Raw genomic sequence first — 23,422 nt, forward strand, 5'->3', positions numbered from 1 at the left:
AAGTGTTTTGTCATTTGTAAAAGTGTTTTGTCATTTGTAAAAGTGTTTTGTCACTTGTAAAAGTGTTTTGCCACTTGTACATTTGTTTTCAGTGTTTGTAAAAGTGTTTTGTCATTTGTAAAAGTGTTTTCTCAAATGTAAATTTGTCTCAAGCTCTGTAAAAGTGTTTCACACTTTGTAAAAGTGTTTTGCACTTCCAGGCCACCGTAGAAAAGGGCACCTGCAAAATGGGGGAGGCTGGATACAAAGCAGCTGCTTCAGCAGTTGAATTTCTATGTGACACTGGATCGTTGGAACCTATATGAGCCTTGCATTTACATACTGCAACAGATGCTGGCAGTAGTAATGCAGACAAGATGTTAATGATTAGAGATTTATGAGCAACTGGTTTGCCTGTAGAAGTTAAAAAGCCACAGGTTTTCCATAAGGCATGAAAGTTACGACACACATTGAATGCATACTGAGTGTCAGTGTAGACTGTAATGTTCTGTCCCATTCCTAAAATGAAATGAAATGTTAATGCAGATAATTCAGCTGCCTGTGGAGATGGGTTGTTAGGCACTGCTGACTATACTGTGTTCAGTACATACAGCATGGGACACACAAGGAGAATCATCAGATGGGTTTCTCATGGCTGAAACATCCACAAACAACACAGCATCAGAATTAGGAAGGAATGTGTCAAAAGAAATCATCGCATAGTTTTGACACACTGTCAACCACCTCCAGACAGGACTGTGGTCCTCATCATGAAACTGTAGGAAGCAAAATTGATTGGTTTTTAAGAACAGTACATATAATCATCTTTTTCTGAAACAAAGAGATGAAAAGACTTTGTCAGGTCTGAAAGTCTTAAACAAGGAGAGGTAGACAAAGCTTGTTTTGGGCCAGTAAAAGCAGTGTCTGCCTCAGGGGTCCAAGTCAAAAAAGAAAAGTCAGTCATGGACTAGGGGAGTGTATGCCGGAACCAAAAGCAGTGACAGGTGGTCGGACTGGGCTAGGTGTGGTAGTGGCATGACCCTGTAGCCTATCTTGATCTTTGAGTAGACCCTGTCAAGTGTGTTAGCCCTCTGGTCGCACATTTAACGTGCTGATGGAATTTTGGGAGCACTGCTTTAAGGTTCGCGTGGTTGAAGTCCCCGGTGATGACAAACACTGCATCAGAATACCTCTGTTGACTGCTAATGCTAAACAGTAGTGATCAAGACAGCGGTAAACTCTCTAGGGAGGTAATTGGGCCGACATTTGATAGTCACATACTCCAAGTCCGGGGAGCAGTGACGGTCTATAGTTACTGTGTTGGTGCACCACATAGAATAGAATAGAGTCTTTATTGTCATTGCACGATAGTATTAAAGAATATGTTAGCACAACAAAATTGAGGCACAGCTCTCCCGTCAGTGCAAAAAAGAGAAATATTAAACTAGGACTGCAAGCAGTACTGAACGGGCCCTCGCAGTACACGCGTGTCGGGGCATGCTGCCGTCGGGGTGTCTGCGTTACAGGGGCCAGTCTATACCACCCTTATGAATTTCATTGCCTTAAGTGTTAAAGTGTGGCCACGGTACCAAATATGAAATTACACTGTGTTCCAAATTATTATGCAACTGAGTTTTTTCTCCGATTTTCCTAAATAGTCGATGCAAATGACAGTCAGCATAATTTAAGTCATCAACCATTAGTTTAATGAATTGTAATGTGATTGGACAAACCTCTTAATGATAACAGTATTTTTTTTAAATAAAAAACTTAAAATGCACTGTTCCACATTATTACGCACGACAGAGTTTTATAACATTTTATAGGTTTTTAAGAACTGAAAATGCTCATTTTTGGATTTTCCAGCATTCGGAGGTCATATTTACTGAAATCAAAAGCTATTTCAATCAAAATCATCTTAACAAGTCAAGTTACATTTTAACATAGGACCCCTTATTTGATAGCAGCTTCACAATTCTTGCATCCATTGACCTTGTGAGTGTTTGGAGAGTTTGTGCTTGAATTTCTTTGCAGGATGTCAGAATAGCCTCCCAGAGCTGCTGTTTGGATGTGAACTGCCTCCCACCCTCATAGATCTTTCGCTTGAGGATGCTCCAAAGGTTCTCAATAGGGTTGAGATCAGGGAAGGATGGGGGCCACACCATGAGTTTCTCTCCTTTTATGCCCATAGCAGCCAATGATGCAGAGGTATTCCTTGCAGCATGAGATGGTGCATTGTCATGCAGGAAGATGATTTTCTTACGGAAAACACGGTTCTTCTTTTTGTACCATGGGAGAAAGTGGTCAGTCAGAAACTCCACATACTTTACAGAGGTCATTTTCACACCTTCAGGGACCCTAAAGGGGCCGACCTGCTCTCTCCCCATGATTCGGCCCAAAACATGCCTCGCCACCTCCTTGCTGACGTCGCAGCCTTGTTGGGACATGGTGGCCGTCCACCAACCATCCACCACTCCATCCATCTGGACCATCCAGGGTTGCACGGCACTCATCAGTGAACAAGACTGTTTGACAATTAGTCTTCATGTATTTCTGGGGCTATTCTATTCCTGCAGTCGTTTCTGCTTGTGAGCATTGGTTAGGGGTTGCCGAATAGAATAACTGATAGAATAACGCATAACTGCAAGCCTCTGGAGGACCCAACACCTTGATGTTCGTGGGACTCCAGAGGCACCAGCAGCTTCAAATATCTGTTTACTACTTTGTAATGGCATTTTAGCAGCTGTTCTCTTAATACGATGTTTTTGTCTGGCAGAAACCTTCCTCATTGTGCCTATCTGCACAAACCCGTGTGTGCTCTGAATCAGCCACAAATCTCTTAACAGTACGATGATCACGATTAAGTTTTCGCAAAATATCTAAAGTTTTCATACCTTGTCCAAGGCATTGAACTATTTCACGCTTTTCGGCAGCAGAGAGATCCTTATTCTTTCTCATATTGCTTGGAAATGGTCATCTGAAAATTGGGCTCACCTCGCAAACTAATTATCACAGGTGTCTGTACTTTGATTTCAGTGATCCAAAGAGCCCTGAGACACAATACCATCCATGAGTTTAATTGAAAAACAAAAAATGTAATCTTTATGGCACTTAAATACAATTTGCGTAATCATTTGGAACGCGGTGTAGACTGCCACCACAGTGTCACCTTGGGGCCGATCAATAAAACCTTAAAGGGTTATCCTCCTCATACAGTGTCTGAAGGAGGACTTTTAACTGATATGTTTAAGTTAGAAGAGGCAGGTAGCAATGGTGGAAAGTAACTATGTACATTTACTCAAGTACTGGACTTAAAGTACAATTTTGAGGTACTTTTATGTACATTTTGTGTAACTTTATACTTCTACTCCACTACATTTTGAGGCAAATATTGTACTTTTTACTCCTCTACATTTAGCTTTAAATTTTAAATTTTATTTTATTTATTTATCAATTTTTTTTTCGCAATGTGGTTATGGATATGAGCTTTGGCAAAAAATAATGCGCAATAGTCTGATGCGCAATACTTCTTCCACCACTGTCCTTTTTTTTAAATTTCATTTTATTTTTTAATTTTTTTTTTAATTTTTAATTTTAATTTTTTAAAACTTAATTCATATTTTTATTTTTTTTCTGCGCAATGCGCATGCGCGGCCCTGTTGCGCTTCTGCGCATGCGCATTGCGCAGAAAAAAAATGATTAAAAAATTAAAAAATTTAAATTTAAAATTTAAAATAAAAAAAATTGTAAAAAAATAAATCAATAAAAATAAAAAATAATAAAAAATAAAAAAGTAAAGAAGTAAAAAGGACAGTGGTGGAAGAAGTATTCAGAGTATTGCGCATTTTATTTTTAGCCAAAGCTCATATCCATAACCACATTGCGCAGCGGGGCCGCGCATGCGCATTGCAGAAAGAAAAAAACATTAAAAAAGTAAAATTTAATAAAATAAAAAAAAAATGTAAAGAAGTAAAAAGGACAGTGGTGGAAGAAGTATTTAGATCCTTTACTTCAGTAAAAGTACTAATACCACACTGTGAAATGACTCCACTCCGCTTATTTTAACTACCTAATAAACTTTTAAGTGGTTTAATTTATTAAAGTGGGTATTCATTTTAAATGTATCATGTTTTTCATTTTAAATCTTGACCTGAAAAGTAATTAAAGCTGTCAGCTAAAAAAGTACAATATTTGCCTCAAAATGTAGTGGAGTAGAAGTATAAAGTTACATAAAATGTACATAAAAGTACCTCAAAATTGTACTTTAAGTCCAGTACTTGAGTAAATGTACATAGTTTCTGTCCACCATTGCTACCTGCCTCTAACTTATACATATCAGTTAAGAGTCCTCCTTCAGACACTGTATGAGGATTAAAGGGATAGTTTGTGCATTATTATACAAAACTAGTTGTTTTGTTGTTATTTAATAACTTGAGTATTCTTTGGATTATCAAAATTATTTTAATAACTTTTTGTCATGAGGGTCCATCGATGCTGTGTGCAAATTTTGGTGCAAAACGATGAAATTGCCTCGGAGGAGTTCGAAAAAGTAGGTTTTGCGACATTTCGCGAATTTGCGGAAAAAAAAACCTCTTGGCGGAAATGGGCGTGGCCTATATCACGAGATTCAGCAAAACTCAGTGAACGCATGGATATAAGATTTTTGAATGTTCGATGAAGTATGTGGGAGTTATTAGCCAAAACACACTTTCAAAATTCAGGATGACAATAGATTATAACATTTTTCGCCTGGTGTGATTTATATTTAAAGTTTCATGAGTTTTGGGGTATGTTCAGGCAGTGAAAAATGTGATCATTTGGGACAAAGAATAAAAATAAAGAATCATTCGAAATACAATAGGGACCTCGCAGGTCGTTGCCTGCTAGGGCCCTAATAAATAACCAACCAAGGCATGCACCCATCAAACAAACAAACGAAAAAATGACAAATCACACAAATCACAAAAATAAGGCACTGTAAACAGAGACACATTGTAAAGGAAAAACCTATTGCACATGTCACACAGAGAAAAAGCTTATTGCACATGTTCTACAGTAAAAAATAATGCCTATTGCACATGTTATACACGACTGTACATGAATGTTAAATGATGTGGCTGAAACGACACGAGTGTGACAACTGTTTCCATTTAACAGGGCTATAGTCCTGTTGTAGAAACTGTCCCTTAGTCTGTTTGTCCGTGTTTTGAGCATCCTGAAACGTCTGCCAGAGGGCAGCAGCTGGAACACCTGGTGTCCTTGGTGTGTACTGTCTTTCATAATGCTGCATGCTCTACTCAGACAGCGGGTGCTGTAGAGATCCTGTAGGGAGGGGAGAGGGTGACCGATGATCTTCTGGGCTGTGTTGATGACCCTCTGTAGTGCCTTTCTGTGTGCCATTGTGCAGCTGGAAAACCACACTTTCTGAGGATCCTCAAAAAGTGGAGCCACTGTTGGGCCTTCTTCTAGACCGATGAGGTGTTGGAGCGCCATCTGAGGTCACACCCAGGTACTTGAAGATGTACACCCTCTCCACAGACTCCCCGTTTATGCAGATGGGCTGCAGGTCAGTCTTCCTCCTCCTGTAATCCACAATCACCTCCTTAGTTTTAGAGGTGTTGAGGACCAAGTTGTTATCAGCACACCACCCCACCAGCCTCTGGACGCCCTCCCTGGAAGCAGTCTGGTCACCTCCAGAGATTAGTCTCACTAAGGTGGTGTCGTCTGCAAATTTAACAGTGATGTTGTCTGGGTGGATGCTGACACAGTCATGGGTGTACAGAGTGTAGAGCAGAGGACTGAGTACGCAGCCCTGTGGGGAGACGATGTTGAGGCTGAGGGATGTTGAGAGATGGGGCCCGACTCTGTACATGGTTGGAGAGGAAGTCTGTAATCCAGTAGCAGGTGGTGGCTGGGAGTCCCATGTCCAGCAGTTTTTCTGTCAGTCTGTCCGGGAGTATGGTGTTAAAGGCGGAGCTGAAGTCGACAAAGAGCATCCTGGCATAGCGTCCCTGTTGTTCCAGATGGGAGATGGTGGTGTGGAGCACTGTGCAGATGGCATCCTCTGTCGATCTGTTCGCTCTGTATGCAAATTGAAGTGAGTCGAATGTGGGTGGGAGGCAGGATGTGATGTGACGTCGGACCAGTTTCTCGAAACACTTCATGACCACTGGTGTCAGAGCAACTGGTCTGTAGTCGTTAAGACTGTTGATGGTGGTCTTTTTAAGCAGCGGGACATTTGTGGCCAACTTCAGGCATGGTGGGATGAAGGACTGGGACAATGACTCATTAAAGATCCCGGTGAAGACCCCGGCCAGCTGGTCTGCGCACTCTCTGAGGACCCTCCCGGTCACTCCATCTGGACCGGCAGCCTTCCTAGAATTCACTGCCCTCAGTGTGCACCTCACCTCATGTTCCTGCAACAGGCTGGAGCTGTTGTAGTTCAGTGGATGAGCTGTGGCTGCCTCGTGTCTTTTCACCTCGAAGCATGCAAAGAAGTGGTTTACCCCCTCGCTAGCCTAGCGTCGCCCTCCGCCATCGTGGTGCTGCTGGACTTGAAGTGGGTGAGGTGCTGGAGTCCCTGCCACACCTGGCGCATGTTGTTCCTGGTGAAGTGATCCTCAACCTTCCTCCTGTAAGCTGTCTTGGCCTCTCTGATGCCTCTCTTAAGGTCAGCTCCGGCTGCGCTGTACTGCACTCCATCCCCAGACCTGAGGGAGTCATCACGTTGCCTCAGCAGTGCCTTGACCTCTTTCGTCATCCAGGGTTTCTGGTTGGAATATACCTGGAGACGTTTGTCGACATTGACGCTATCCACACAGAAGTTGATGTATGAGAGCACGGATGAGGTGTACTCCTCTAAGTCCTGGTGTTCAAACACACTCCAATATGTGCTCTCAAAACAGTCCTTCAGCTGCTGTAGTGCACCCTCTGGCCATGTTTTCACGGTTGTTGTGGTTGGGGGGGCTCTCCTTCTGAGGGGGGTGTATGCAGGAATCAGCAGCATGGACATATGATCTGACAGACCCAGATGTGGTAGTGGTCTTGCTCTATAGCCTTTCTGAATGTTTTTGTCCAGCTTGTTTAGACCTCTCGTTGCACATTTAACATGCTGACTGAGTTTAGGGAGCACTGACTTCAATTCAGCATGGTTAAAGTCCCCTGCTATGATGTGCACTGCGTCAGGATGAGAGCTCTGCTGGCTGCTAACTGCTCTGTGTAGCTCCCCCAGAGCTATGTTAGCGTTAGCGTCGGGTGGAATGTATACGGCCGTTATCATGACAACGGCAAACTCACGGGGAGATAGACAGGTCTGCATCTCACAGTCAAATATTCCAAGTCCGGGGAACAATGTCTGTCTAAAGTCTCTGCATTTCTGCACCAGCTGTTGTTGGTATAGAGGCACAACCCCCCTCCTCTGCTCTTACCGGAGTCGCCGTTCCTGTCGTGGCGATGGAACGTGCGGCTTGGTAGCTCAATAGCTTAGTCCGGTGTGGATTGTTGTTGACATACACACACAGTCCCCCTCCTCTGCTCTCACCGGAGTTACTTGTCCTGTCCTGTAATTGTGCTGTGTAGCCTTCTAGCTGTATATCCAAATCCATGATGAATGAGTGGCGCCAGGTTTCCGTGATCAGAAGGATGTAGCTGTGGACGCACGTGACCTGCAGACAAGATGGCTGCGTAGCGCGATTGCTCTTGTCCTCCCCCTTCTAACTATTACATATTACCCATCTATTTCGCATCGTTAACTTAACAACTCCTTGCCCGGAGCTTCCGTAACTCCCGTGAATACGATGGCTGAAGGTTTGAGAAGCAAAACTGGATTTGACCCTCTGAAAGATGACGATGAAAAGCTTGAGACATTTAAGCTAGCTGTATCCTCCATGCTAACTTCTGCAATGAAAGACCAGCAATCCTTTATTGAGAAACAGTTTGTGAAATTTGAACAACAGCTGGACAACATAAAAACAGAGGTAACGAAGAACTCAAATGAAATAAAGAAGCTGAAAGCAGACCACAATGGGCTCTCCACACAGCTGGCTAAATCCGAGCAGTCTCTCCAAACTAAATGTTGCAAACTTGAAGCAAACTTGGCGGAGCTAGAGGACAGATCCCGCAGGGATAATGTTCGCATTATCAACCTGCCAGAAAAAGCTGAAAGCGGCGACGCAGCGGAATTTGTTTCATCCTCGCTCACATCATGGTTCCCAGCTCTCACCGGTAGGAAGATGGAGGTGATGCGGGCTCATCGTATAGGACCAGAGCGCAACACCGGATCCCGCACCCTGATCTGCAAGATGCTACGTTACACAGACCGGGACCGCATCCTGAAGGCAGCCAGAGGCTCTCGGATTGAGGTCAGCGGCAAAGAGATCCGCTTTGCAGCGGACTACAGTAACTACACCATTAAACGGCGCCGCTCATTTTCTCAAGCGATGGAGACAGCGAGGAAACTCGGTTTCATTTGTAGGGCTCACAGCTATTCCACAAGTTTCATTTGGATTAAAGACTGAATGCAGTGAGAATTGTCAACAAATTCTCTCCATGCTTCAAGATGGAGGTCGTTCTTTGTCCCCCTCCAAACAAAGACAAACAACCCCCACCCCCACAGGTATCTGGAGATACCTAAAGGCGTCTCATTGGCTGATACCAACAGGAAATACAACTTCCAGGTTGAGACACAAAAGTGTCCTGCAGCCACCCCTTCTCGCTCGGCTCTTCTCTTCTCAACTCCCTGAGGAACAGCATGCCTGCTGTCCTGGTCTGATCTTCCAGGAGGAAGATCAGACACATTCCCCTCTGTCTCCAGCTCTAAGGGAAGGCCGGTGAGGCCCAAACCAAGTGGGCCCACCACGACGCTTCTAAGTTTCCTGCCTGTGATCTATACTGGACATAATCACAGAGACCCTCACCAAGCTTCTGGAGCCAACAACAGCAACCAATGCTACCACCACCAAAACCCAACCAGGAACCAGATTCTTCCTCAAAAGGAGTGCTGCTTTCCCCTTTCAACTCTGGACTCTGTGGTATAGTACTGGGCAGTTAGTAAGCAAGAACAAGTTTGTTAAGCTTTAATCAATGGTGTTGATCTGTTGTGTGTTTCAGTATATTTGTTGGGATATTTTGTGTAGTTAGATCATTTGAAGTTGTATGATTAATGTTGCTCTACATATCTCAAGTTGTACATGTAAATTAACTATAACTCATTTGATTTGCTCACACACTAATCCACATGAAATATATTTTAATTTGGCTTCCTACAACACATAGACCTTCAAGACCGCATGGTCTATTGTTCTTCAAGAACAAAAGGGCTTCCGCCATTTTGATTTATTTAAATGACCGCCTTTCGACCGCCATTTTGTTACACATTCTTTCTCAACCACATTTCCACTGTAAATAGTCTTTTAGATTAGTTATTGTGTGTTCTGTTTGCTTTGCTTTATTTAGAATAAATATGTTTTTGGATTAATATGCTTCTCCCTTTAATGTTGCACATGAATGAATGATTTGCTAACCTCTGCTATGGAAAAGAACTCAAAATTCCTTCAACCGTTACTAAATATTAATAAGGTAATTTGATTATAATTATATTCATAATTAATAATCAATGTTCCAAATTGATAATTTGTTAACTTTATGAGACTGATTAACTATGATTTGCTATCTTTTCCTATTCCTAAGTGAATAGGTGGTGCCCCTTGAGTAACTTTAATTCATTTAAAGTATTAAATATTAATTTAGTCAATTTCCGATAGCAAAATTGACCTAAATTAGCTTTACCTCTAAATATTTTGGTACCCCTGCTGGAGGCAATGTGTATCTGAACCAGATACCCCTACACATTCCGTTCCTGATTTACCCGGCCAAACTAAAGCTGTCCCGCGGATCAGAAGTGCACCTCTTTGAGACCCAGGCAGAGGCTGAAGACTTCCTCGGCGCTCAGACCCGGCCGGCGGACTAAAGAATGAATCTAATGTACTGGTATTCTCAAATAACACTGAAGCAAAGTAATTTCCCATGCAGCTATAATTACACACATTAGTGCATACTTGAAGTTACTGTGACTATGTTTCCTGCTAAAATGAGGGATACTGTTCTTTGTTGGTTTATTATAATGCTTATTTTAGTGATTTAAGTTCCAACAGGCGTTATAGAATTTATTACAGTTTTGCAGTAGAGTTTGATATTCTTGATACTCTTAACTTTGATGGTTAATTTTCAATTTGTATATGACCAATATCAGCTGTTTTTCTTTTTATGACATCTGACTGGTTATACAGAATATTGTAAGGGGGTAGGAGGGGCGGGCTTTCGTGATGGTATGATAGCCAGCTTTCTCAGTTCAGGTGCCCATATAGTGGGTGTTTTGTTTGTGGCTATTGCCACCTTGTTATATGTTATAGTGTTAAATGCATGTTCGTATTTTTCCTTTTTTCTTCCTTTTTTTTGGCGACATCGGGTTGAATATTTGGATCTCCACATTTCTGACTATAACTCATATACAGGAACACAAAACTTTGCACAGCCTTATCCGCAATAATGTCTATGTTACATATAGCTAGCTGGAATATAAATGGTTTAAATGCCGCAATTAAGCGCTCGATGTGTCTTGATTGGCTTAAAAGACACAAGATAGACGTGGCCTTCATTCAAGAGTCACATCTTAAACACTCTGATAAACAACGCTTGTCGAACTGCTATTACTATACTTCAGCTGCAGCTACTTTCAACTCCAAGAGCCGTGGTGCCCTGGTGGTATTGAGACGTAGCCTATCCTTAACAATAATTGGAAGCTATGAAAGTGAGGATGGTCGAATTACTTACATTAAAACAAACATATATGGTCAGAGGATAGCGTTTCTATGTATATATGCCACAAACTATTTTAGTCCAGAGTTCTTTGGCACAATAAGCAAGACTTTATATGACCTGCAGGACTTTTCAGTTATTATTGGTGCTGACATGAACGCTGTCCTTGATCCCTTACTTGATAGATCTAGTGCACCATCTCAACATATCCCTCCTTCAACAACAGCCTTCCAAGGTTTAGTTGACGATTTTAGTCTAACAGATCTATACAGAGCTATAAACCCTTCCTCAAGACAATATAGTTTTTATTCGTACAGACACAAGACCTATTCAAGGATAGATCATTTACTGGCTTCGGCAACTTTATACACTGAAATTCATTCAGCTGAGATTTATCCTAACTCTTTATCTGACCATTGTGTTATCACAGCACAGCTTACACTTGCCAAGACTCCAACTAAGGCCACAAGATGGCGCTTTAACACCACATTACTTAAAAACAATGATTATTGTGACCATTTCAGAAATCATTTTAAAACATTTATTTCAGAGAATGCTAACTCAGTAGATGACCCTCGAGTCTTATGGGGCGCAATTAAAGGGTTTGTGAGAAATACAACTATTTCCTTCGCATCTTATCTCAATCGAACAAGACTGGGCAAAATTAATTCACTAGAAAATGAATTACAGAGGCTTGAACAGGCTCAGCAGGGTGATGGCGCCACAGAGGACAATAAAAAGAAAATCAACGCAGTCAGAATGAGATTGAACAATATTTTGAGATTACGAGCTGAATTTCAAATTCATAGGACTAGAAGGAACTATTATTTTAATGGCTCGAGGCCAAGTCACTTGCTTTCTCTTAGTCTGCAAAAATGTGAAAAATATTCTAACATTACAGCTATTAGTTCAAACCAAAAATTGTTGACTGCTCCCAAAGAAATTAATACTGCATTCCAAAAATATTATGCAGAGCTATACAAATCTGAAATTTCATTAGATAAAACTAAATGTGAAACCTTTTTACAAGATTTAGAGCTTCCCACACTTGAGCAAGGAGATGCTCGGTGCCTGGGGGATCCAATCACTCTGACTGAGTTGAGAGGTGCTGTAGCTGGTATGAAAACAGGCAAGTCTCCGGGATGGGATGGGATACCCCCAGAGTTTTATCTCACTTTTTGGGAAGAGCTGGGACAATATTTTTTAGCCATGATTCATAAAGCTGTTGAAGTTGGTTCCTTTTTCAATGACATGAATGCCGCCTTGATAGCTGTACTGCCCAAACCCAATAAGGACACCACGAAATGTGGGAACTCCGTATAGACCATTGTCTATCCTCAATGCAGAAATAAAAATATTTGCCCGTATACTAGCCTCCCGAATAGAACCTCACATAGCCACATTAATCAACAGTGACCAAACAGGCTTTGTGAAATCAAGACTTGCTTCCGATAATGTACGGCGTCTGCTTCATGTAATTCATGCTGCCAAGGATATTCCCTCTCCATGTGCAATATTGAGCCTTGACGCTGAAAAAGCCTTTGATGGGCTAGAATGGGAATACTTGTGGATGGTTCTACAGCGCTTTAAATTGGGTTCAACTTTTATTAAATTAACTAAATTACTATACAATAACCCTTCTGCAATGATTAACACAAATGGCATCATATCAAATAAGTTTAATCACGCTTGTGCCGACAGGGATGCCCGTTAAGCCCCTTTCTTTTTATTTTGTCATTAGAGCCCCTTGCACAGAAAATTCGTCAACACCCAAATATTTCCCCCATCACTTTTAACAACACCACACACTCCATATCGCTATATGCTGATGACATATTATTATATTTCGATAGAGCAGCCTCATCATTACCGCATATTTTGAATACTTTTCACGATTTTAGCTCTCTATCCGGTTATAAAATCAATTGGACAAAATCTGCGCTACTCCCTTTAAACTCTAAAGTGAACCTGAGCTCATTACCTCGGCACATCCCAGTGGTCAAACAATTTAAATACTTAGGGGTGGACATTTTTCCTTCTTTAGCTAATATTGCCAATAAGAATTTTCAGGGCATCTATAATAAAATTGAGGCGGATCTTAATAGATGGTCTAACTTGCCAAAATCAATACAAGCTTGTGTTTCAATTATTAAAATGGATATTTTACCACGCATAAATTTATTTTCTTCGATGTTGCCCTTACCACCCCCAATTGATTACTGGAAAAAAGTACATGCTTTGGTCTCTAAGTTTATCTGGGGAGGGAAACGGCCACGGGTGAAGTTAACTACACTTCAACGAGATAAAGCAGAGGGTGGTCTTTCCGTGCCCAACTTCAAATACTATTTTTGGTCATTTGTATTGAGACCACTCACAGATTGGCTTAACCCCAATTCTGATCCATGTTGGAACCTATAGAAAAGAGCCTAGCATCCCCACACAGACTAGAGGATCTGATTTACTCAACTGTCCCTTTGAAACGAGCTAAGCTGCGACTTGGCCCTATAATGAGTTTCCTCTTATCAACATGGGTTATTGCTGAGAAGGAATCTAAGAATACATGCAAATGGCACATGAATAGTCCACTCTTTAATAATTATTCCCTACTTACCGGGGGGGTCCCATTTGCATCTCCGGACTGGAGCTCTAGGGGTATCCATGTTTTGGCTGATGTATATAATGAGAATGGGCTTCGTGGTTTTAATGATTTGAGACTGTCTTACCAATTACCTGGAACATCTTTATTTCTGTACTTTCAATTACGATCATCTATGAAAGCATATGGAGTGCCATGGAATTCTCCTCTTACTGCTCACCCTTTGCACTCTATTCTGTACAATTGAGGACGGAAAAGAGGTTTGGTTTCCCAAATTTATTCCCTTATCCGGGATGCCTCTTATAAAACCCTCCCTATTGTTCATGTGTGGTCTAATGAAATGAAGCACTACATCGGAGGTGATTCATTGATCTGGGAAAAGATTTGGTCCTCGATTGTCATGGCTTCTAAAAACCCAAACCATCAACAAATCCATTTCAATTGTATCCACAGGACTTACCTCACCCCAAGAAGAAACTTTCTCATGAAACGTTTGGCATCTCCAATTTGCGCCCTTTGCTCAGATGGACTTATAGGCTCATATATACATATATACTGGGAATGCAAGGATGTGAAGTTTTTTTGGGGTGAGGATTGTTCTACTTTGTCTAATGTACTGGAAGTCACTGTACCATGTTCTCCCATTGTGCTACTCCTGAATGATACCACCTCATTACAATTGACATGCTGGAAAAGACGTCTTCTCCTAACGGGCATCACTGCTGCCAAAAAGATGCTGGCTTTACGCTGGAAACCTCCACATACAGTTACCAAACCCCATTGGATTAACACATGCATTGACATAATAAATATGGAGCTTTCAGTGGCAAGAATGCACGGTGCTGGAGCTGGTACTATTCTAGCATGGCAAACAATGGCAGATAAGATCAAGGAATTGCTGTAATTAATATTTTATTTGCTTTACTTGAACATGGTCTCTCATGTCCTGTAAGAGTTTTATAGAGATCCAAGTTGGGGGGGGTGGGGGGTCGTCGCCTGGTCCTTTTTTTTATTTTATTTTTTTTTTTTTTATTATTATTTTCTATTTATTTCATTATTATTATTATTATTATTATTATTATTATTATTATTAATTTCAATTTTATTGTAATGTACCTTTTGATTTTGTCGGACTGCTGTACTTGTTCTGTCTTTAAAAAGCAATAAAAAAAGTTGTTCACAACAAAAAAAAAAAAAGAAGGATGTAGCTGTCCTTGATGTTTTTGTTTACCGCAACCTGAAGCCTCTGTTCATCCATTTTATTCATGAGCAGCCTGGCGTTGGTGAGGAAGATGTTGGGAACCGGTGGTTTGTAGGGTTTCCTCCGTAGTCTTGCTAGCACGCCAGCTTTGCAGCCCCGCTTCTGTTTCCTCTCCCGACGCCGCCTTCTCCACCTGCCTGCTTGGATGGTAGTCCATGGTGAACCGGGGCACCTGGCGATTTCTGGAGGGATGTTATGTAAATGGAGAAAGTCCGATGAGATGCTCTGCTCATGGCAAACTCCAAACTTGAGGATATCTTGCCGACTGTACTTGTTTTCCTCACAAAATGTAGACAGCAAACAAAACAAACAAAACGAAATGAACACACTGAAACACAGAAAAGTAAACCGGCAAGGAAAGCACTGAGCTGCTGCACCTACGTGCGCCGCCATGACCCTGATGACTATGACTGAATGTCTTGTCAAGAGGAAGTTGAGAGACCAGTTTTGCTGTTTACACCAGAGCCGGTGAGAAGATGCCAGCAAGTTAAAGAGATGACTAATGGTAAGTGCTAATACTTTAGCTACACAATCCTCTTTTTCTCTGTCAGTAAGGGCTAATAAAATAACTAGATCAGACTAAGAAAGCAGCTATTAATGCTGTGTGATAACGTCACTGTGTGTAACGTTAGCCCAGGTGTGGGAGTGTCAGGTGTGTGTCTCAGGTGTCTACTGTCTCCTATAAATTTTTAGTTTTACAGGCCCTTTATTAACATATTGAGGAAATGCAGTGTTTCATTCACTCAAAAAAGTGTTAACATAATCCAGGCAGTGATTACCTTATCACCACACTTAGGCTAATTATTAAACAGTAATATACAAACATAATTTGTGAGAGAGACAGGTTTTCTGTGAGAGACACAAAGGTGAGCAGATCTTTACCCTATAATAAAATACTCAGCCAAACGTATGGTAAAAGTACAGTCAAAGTATTGTTTAAAAGTTCTGATATGTTGAATCATAAACTGTGTGGTAAATATGTTGTGTTTCTGAATATGGGGCTGTATTAAATCCTGTGCAGTCTGTCTATCAGTAAATGCACTGATCATATTGAAGCAATAATACAGAAATTATCAGGCCTCATTCAACCGTGATTCAATATGATTTAGCCAGCCCAAAAGGTTTGTGATGACTGGATTTTTCATTTATGCTATCTTATTTTGTAGATGAAAAACATTTGGTTCTTCTTGGGAAGCTCCCATATGACTACTTCTGTATTATTATTATTATTATTATTGTTATTATTATTGTTATTATTATATTAAAAGTTAGTGTAAGTAGGCTACATGTGTGCATGTGGCTTGATATTTGATATTTTATTAATATTCTCCATATTATTATATTTAAAGTTTTATAATATTTAAATACCCATATTCTGTATTACATCATATGTACAGTATATTTTTTCATATTTTATCATTATTGTTTTCCATATGTTTTTGGATACTTGTCTACATGAAGCAGAATTTTGATGCTGTGTTTTTTTTGTTTTGTTTTGCCACCTTTTCAACTTTTCATATCTGTTTATCTTTTTATTGTGTATGTGCTCGTGCACGAGGTCATGTCACGTCACGTGTGACAGGATGACTGGACAACACATAAAAATGTGGGATATCACTTTTGACCCTAAAATATCGTGTTCATTTGGAGTGTAGTCTTAATAAATGTGTTTTAATCCTTGTGAAACATGGCGGAATCTGTATCATTTTCTTTGAAGCCCTTTTTCTCAAAACTAACATTTGATAACAGTCAAACTTTGGATGAGCATATCTCATGGAATATTTGGCGTAGAATAATAATGTTGCTATTGACATAAGGCTGAGAGCCTCCTATTTACAGACACATCAAAATCTCAAAATGTGTTTCTGGGTCAATGTGACTCAAATTGATGGAGGAGGTCACATTTTTATAATAACCTCAGTGTCTTAGATAACAATTAGTAATGTTCGCTATTCACTGGGAAAAGTACCAACATTGCCTGATTTTCAAAGCTTAGCTTACGTTAGGTTGCTCTGGCTCAGCATCAGCTGGAAAGAAGTAAAAGCTCACGGAGGAAAAATAGAAAGTAACTGATCTAAAACAGAGAAGGCCGGAGCTAAACTACATAGAGCTTAACACACACTGCTCATAAACCTGACGGTGCTTTTCTTCGCTTCAATAGCCAGCTAGGCTAGCTGTCTGGCTAAGCTCAGTATTTGAAGACATAGAGGTTACTATAAAAATAATCAAAAATGCTAAAAACACGTTAAATTAAACGAATGGTTAATATCATATGTATAAATCTAACAGTGAAAAGTAAAGTGACTTACTTGAGGATAAAAAGCCCTGTAATGTGATCACTGGAGTTTATGATAACATTACTATACTGGAAGTTAACTGACGTGCAGTTTGTAAAACAGATATACCAGAAACACTAAATCACATTATATTGTGCAAGCAGTCTATAAAGGAATTCCCATAGAGGACAACAATAGGGGGCAGTTAACTACAGGGCAGATTAAAGTGAAGGCTGAGCAGCATTGTTTAACACAGAGAGAGCGCTCCAGTAAACTAACTCACTATCTCCCTCAGAGCGAGGGCCAAGGAAGTGAATGTAAAACTGCAACTTACAATTATTTTCATATTTTACCTGTATACCACATATATTATTTAGGAAGGACACGTGTGTGGCAGTAAAAAAGGTTTCGTCATTAGGTGCACTGCAGGAACATATGCAAACAAATTAGTTCAATGGAATTGCAAAATAATTTTGCTTCCTGAAAAGTGACACCTGTAATATCACACCCTTTATTGTTGCGGATGTTTGGGTCTGCATTGGGATGTTTTTATCCAATGGATGCTCTAGCTTTGGGACAGTGGTGGAAAGTAGGTTTCCCCTAAAGCTTATAAACAGAGGAGAAGTGCCCATATTTACATCAGGAATGAGAGAAACACAGAGTCAAACCAGACAGGCTAAAGGGGAGGTTGTAGATTGTTAGATACAAGATAAGCACTTTGAGAGTGTATTCGAACATTAAGTAAAAGAGGCTTGCAGGTGAAGTTAGCAGGTGGGAGAGATATGAGGGGACAGCTTTTGAGATCGCTCTACTCTTTGGTCTTCACTTTCTTGTGTCTGGGGAGCCTGCTGACCACTCTCACCTGGCACATGTTGGACTACAAGTAAGTGTGTGACTATTACTCCCAGCCACCTATAGAGCAGTCTGGAAGGTTTTTGTATTTTTTTTGTGTTGGAAGTGTGTTAATAGTTGCAAAAGATGAAGAGAGAGTGATGTTAAGAAAGTTATTTTTTACCTTTTTCTGTGAACGCTGACAGTCTTTCTTCACTTCCGCTCGTCATCTCCTTTGCCAAATTGTTTTATTTATATTTTATCCAGGAGTGTGTGAATACATCTCATAAGCCACCATGTTTATCTTTGCTTCAGTATCATGATTAGTCTCACAATAAGATACTAGCAGCCAAACTTTTATTTGAAAAACATCACTTCAATATGAAACAAACATGCATCTGTTAAAATTTTGTTCTTCTTGAACCACATAGTTGATTAGATAAAAATAGTTACTGGTTAGATGTTGATATATTTAACATAGCTTTTTGTCAGTATTGTGCATGGAAACAAACAACAAAACAGCACAAAGAACAGGAATTTCTTCTAAATGAATCTAAACAAAATATAGCATGACCTTTGATGCAAGTCATGTAGGTGCAGGTGTGGTTTTGTTACAGGAGGGGGAGGAGTTGATAGACTCATCCGCTTCTTTTTCAGACTGACAGCCTAGATGTGAGGCAGATAGAAGGAAGAATAATATTGTTACACATGCTCCCTCTTGTGGTCCATTGGAGTTAATTGTTTGGGGGAAAAAGGAAGAAGAAAAAACATGACCAAACCCTTTCTGAACTATGTTAATTTTCTTGTTTTTTTCCTCTCAGTGCCAATGAGATTATCTGGTATTGTGTTATCGGATAGTTCCTCACCTGTCCTGTTTCTCTCTTGCTCCCTCCACAGTGATGACGAACTTTACAGACTGCCTCGTCACAAGAAAAGCCCTTCTGAGCTCTGTAAAGGCTGCAAGTAAGAGCAAACACTCCCTGCTTTTACTCAACTTGTTCTTTCCTTCATCAGATAAAGTCAAGCAGTATGACAGAGATTATTCACCTGACTGTGTATTTGGATGTGTGTGTGTCACAGGGAGGTCATCGACAAAGTAAAAGAGCGTTACTCTCAAAACTGGAAGAAGCAGGAGGACAATTACACAAAGTTCAGGTAATTATATTATTTGGAATATTGTGAACAGACAACAAAACAAAAAAAATGTCACAATGGTAAATAATTGTCCCAGTATGCACAGAGATGTTGGCTCTCCATGCAGACAGGAATTTGTATTGTCATTGTGATTTAAAAGGAAATCCGTTTGCAGAGTCTGTTTGCTTTCTGATATAATAAAAAAAGGGGACAGAACCGCATGGTCTAAATATACCATGTTTAAAGGTCATGTTAGTTATGGGAAAACAGAGGGTCTGTCTTCACTTACCTGATTCTTAATTAAAACGAAACTTTTTTCTTGTCTTTTTATTTCTTTATTACTTGAACAAACTGTGAATTCAATTCACTTTTAATGTATCTGGTAACGTGAAGTCAGCATAAACACTTTCAGCTGACTGTATGTTGTTTAACAAAGTCCTTGTGGTTCCTCAGATCTGAGCTGAGCAGCAAGTGTAATGGTTTTGACAAGGCCATTGTTACCCAGGCCAACACTCCAGTGGGATCCAAGATTGTGTACGACGGAGAAAGGAAGAGGATCCTCGAGGTGACCCCGGAGATTTTCAACACCTTTCCAAAGGTCTGTTGTGTCTCATTCATTGATATTACCATCATTAACATCTTTCTCTTGTTTGGTATCATGATTGTTCCTCACATGTTTTACCACAGACATTATTTCACTGCTTTGCCTTTGTAAGTTCTGCCACAAGTCAAGCAGGTTACATTTATTTAATCCAATATAAAGTGACTTCAATATATACATTACTTTTTACATTTGTAAAAGCAGAATCGTAAGAGTCTGACATCTCATAAAGGTGAGGTAAGGTACGCTATTCTTTATTATCATTAAGGGGAAATTTGTTACAGTGCCAGCAGCATTACAGTCATCACACCAATCGGTACACAAACAGATCACATCGATTACTGGTCCGACAGACCAAAAGCAGCAGGAACCATCACGTTAACCAGGAACTAGGACTATCAGGACTAACAGTAATGGGGCAGAGAAAGGATGCAGTCAGTCAAGCAAAGAAACAGAAACAGTATTCAGGAGCAGCAGCTCAAATGCTAATGACTTATTTTCATGAAGCAGACTGACTGATGTATCGAACTCATCTTTCATCTGCATTTTAAAGCTGCATGAGAACTGCTGGTCAGGTGGCCAAATAACTTCATAAACATAATGTGGTTGTTTTGTCGTTCATTTTTCATTGGCTTTGATTCCAGAGGCATCCGTTTGAAAATAAAACATGGGACACGTGTGCTGTTGTTGGGAACGGAGGGATCCTGACCGACAGCAGCTGTGGAAAGATGATCGATTCAGCTCAGTTTGTTTTCAGGTGACAAAGTTGTAGTGGACTGAAAGGCTGATAACAATGTTAACTGAAAATTAATATCAGTCAACAGATCCTTATCCTTATTTCTGTTAAAACAACACAAAACATTTTCTTTGTCTTCTTTGTTGTTTGTTCAGGTGTAATCTTCCTCCTTTGGAAGATGGCTATGAGAACGATGTGGGCACCAAGACAGACCTTGTGACAGCAAACCCAACAATCTTCCAAAATAAGTGAGTAAGAGGACGAATATCACTGCACCTTAAAATGTTCCTGTTGTCTTGTTTCTTCACATCTGCTGTCTATTTTCAGGTACGGGGCTCTAATGGGACGTCGGCGTCCGTTTGTGGAGAGCCTGCGAATCTATGGTGACTCCCTGCTGCTCCTTCCTGCCTTCTCCTTTGGGTTCTGCACTCCTCTGTGCATGCGGGCCCTCTATGCCACTGAGGACCTGGAAAGCCTCATCCGGCCCGTCTTTTTAAACCCTGAATACCTCCAGAAACTGGCCGTCTTCTGGCGTTCCCAAGGCATTAAAGCAGCACGGCTCAGCACCGGCATAATGATGACTAGCCTGGCACTGGAACTCTGTGCTAACGTGCATCTCTATGGTTTCTGGCCCTTCAGTAATCATCCACAAGGACTCTATGCCCTGACTAATCACTACTATGATGATGCAAAAGTTAATGCAAGAGTCCATGTCATGCCGGTTGAGTTTGACCTCTTGCTGCAGCTGCACAGTCAGGGGGTGCTCAGGCTTCATCTGGAAGATTGTCGGCCAGGTAAAATGTAGTTCCCCGACTTAATGGAAGCTGATGGGACAGGAGAAAAGTGCCTTGTTTTTTTTTGTCCAGTCACTCATCAAGTCTTTCACATACTTTTGAATGGACAGATCTGTTTTGGTTTATAATTTTCGGGTTGCGGGGACCCAATTCCAGCTGACATTGGGCGAGAGGCGGGGTACACCCTCCTTAAATCAGTCAACTAAGCTGCATGTGACTGTTGGAGGAAGCTGGAGGACCGAAAAACAAATGACGTTCAATTGAATGAATATTGAATAAATATTTATCAAAAAAAGTATTTGTATGTAATTTGTGGCTGAGACATCTCAGCTTTCATGATTTAGTGTCTTTAAGCCACTAAGTGTCCTAAAACCTGCCAAGATTTACCATTAAAATGCCGTATTTCTTCATAAACCACACATTTGGCTGCAACACCATATGAAGAGTTTTACACAGCCCCTTTATAAACATTCCTCTATTGAGTCTCTTTTACACTGCATTAGGAAACAATAAACTAATCACTTGTGTAAATAATGAGCGCATTTTTTCACAATAAAAACATAAATAGTTTGAAATCTGATCCAAAATAGTTACACATCAGCTTCATCTCACCCAATACAATAACAGTATTCAGTAATTGAGTAACAAGTGGGCGACCGCTCTATCATCTGAGCCACAGTTGCCCCACATTAGTGCTTTTGTTTGTTCCACCTGTGGTAATTGGTCATAAAAATGAGGGAGGGAGTGAGAAAAATGGACTAATAGTCAGATGTTCTCTTATCACAAGCTTAAGCTCAGCTGTCAACGTATGAACTGCCAGAGTGACAAACAAAATGAACTGAAGTGACATCTAAAGGTTTCCTTTTGTTGTTCCTGCCAGTGAAACGACATCAGCCTGTGTGACTGTAATTCTCCTGATAGGACTGCAGAGACCCAATGCTCTCCACCAATCAAAACCAGACACAGATCTAATACTGACAAGAACAACAGGACAATACTCAACATTTCAAGAGTGGGTAGCCTTTTATTTTCTGATGGGTTTTGTTCTTTTAAATGAAAAAATAGAAGCAGAGAGTTTATTCAATTTTAATTTCTGATTTTTTTTTTTTTTTTTTACAAAAGGCATAGAAAAACACACAATCACACAAATGCATGTTTGAGAGATAAGAGTTTGTCCTGGTTTCATTGTCACATTCAATAAGAAACATTTAGGGAAACAACAGTCTTTCTTCTGAACACAGAAATTGTTCTACATAGGCAGACAGATGCTGAGGGTGGACATTGTGGTATAATTTATTTTGTGATAAGTAGACCCACAAAAGACTTCTGATGTAACCACTGTGTGACCTGCTATTACTCATAGTTTAATCTACAGTCAGGTTTTCACGGGAAATTACAAAGATCTAAAGAACTACCAGGCTGATACCCATTTTATCATTGCCAAAGCACATCTTGGAATTGTAGGGGTATCTGGTTACAGATACAAATTGCCTCCAAAACAGTGGCACCAAATGTTGGGAATTAAGGATGGCTCTTTTATGAATAAATGATGACCTTGCACCAGGCGTCAAATATGTTAATAAAAGGGCGTTATCATAAATGCTATCCCTCCCATAAGGATACCAAATATGTAGGGATGAACCTGAGCAACACTTATGTGAATCTCACGATTCAAAAGTGTGGTTAGATGGCTGTAGGATTATTAATAATTATCATAAATAATAATTATAAGAAATTATATGACTTGATTTGTTCTAAGTCATAGCTCGTTGGGGCACCACTCTGTAAAACAGAAAAATATAGCCAATTCACCTAAATCAGTCTTATAAAGTTACTAAACTATCAATTTGGAACACTAATTATTAATTATGAATATAATTGTAATCAAATTAATATATTAATATTTAGTAGTGGTTGAAGGAATCGTGAATTCTTGTCACAGCACTGGCCAGCATATCGTTCATAATATACAACATTAAATAGACAGCATTTGTCATCAAAAGGTATTTATTCTAACAAACAAGTAAAGCTAATAAAGGTACACATCTATAAAGTATAGAGAACTACATTAAAAAAGAGAGGAAACGTGTGTGTGTCTCTGTGTGTGTGTGTGTGTGAGCGGGGGTTGAAGCTCCTCATACAAAAGACCATAAAACTCCAGCTGTGAAGCCAGGTAACTAGGCCTGGTGGCCGTGTGGCAGTGAGCTGTTACAAACAGTATCTTGTTACAGCTAACTTAAAATATATTATGTGTAAATCAGTGTGTGAGCAAATCAAAGGATCAGTATAGTTAGTTGCATATAAAACTGACTGTCTGTATAAAGCAAGATTACATACAACTTTGATTGTAACACAAATATCACATAAATATACTTAAAACACACATATAAACCAAATAA

General features: G+C 40.2%; 1 protein-coding gene across 1 annotated transcript; it reads left to right on the plus strand.

The window, feature by feature from the left end:
• The first annotated feature begins 17,573 nt into the window (after positions 1-17,573).
• On the plus strand, positions 17,574-21,043 carry LOC131983833 (alpha-2,8-sialyltransferase 8F-like). Its single transcript, XM_059348643.1, has 7 exons — positions 17,574-17,810; positions 18,656-18,721; positions 18,839-18,913; positions 19,346-19,490; positions 20,138-20,250; positions 20,385-20,477; positions 20,557-21,043. The coding sequence occupies exons 1-7, from the start codon at positions 17,710-17,712 to the stop codon at positions 21,032-21,034; spliced, it is 1,071 nt and encodes a 356-aa protein (XP_059204626.1). The 5' UTR covers positions 17,574-17,709; the 3' UTR covers positions 21,035-21,043.
• Positions 21,044-23,422: the final 2,379 nt, after the last annotated feature.

The sequence above is a fragment of the Centropristis striata genome, chromosome 13, assembly GCF_030273125.1.
Source record: "Centropristis striata isolate RG_2023a ecotype Rhode Island chromosome 13, C.striata_1.0, whole genome shotgun sequence".
NCBI lineage: Eukaryota > Metazoa > Chordata > Actinopteri > Perciformes > Serranidae > Centropristis > Centropristis striata.

What these genes read in the sequence shown, in the direction of transcription:
- LOC131983833 (XM_059348643.1), top strand. Translation starts at nt 17,710, where the DNA reads ATGAGGGGACAGCTTTTGAGATCGCTCTACTCTTTGGTCTTCACTTTC. An exon ending in TCAGCTCAGTTTGTTTTCAG is followed by an intron (nt 20,251 to 20,384) that starts GTGACAAAGTTG and finishes TTGTTTGTTCAG; the next exon opens with GTGTAATCTTCCTCCTTTGG. An exon ending in CCAACAATCTTCCAAAATAA is followed by an intron (nt 20,478 to 20,556) that starts GTGAGTAAGAGG and finishes GTCTATTTTCAG; the next exon opens with GTACGGGGCTCTAATGGGAC.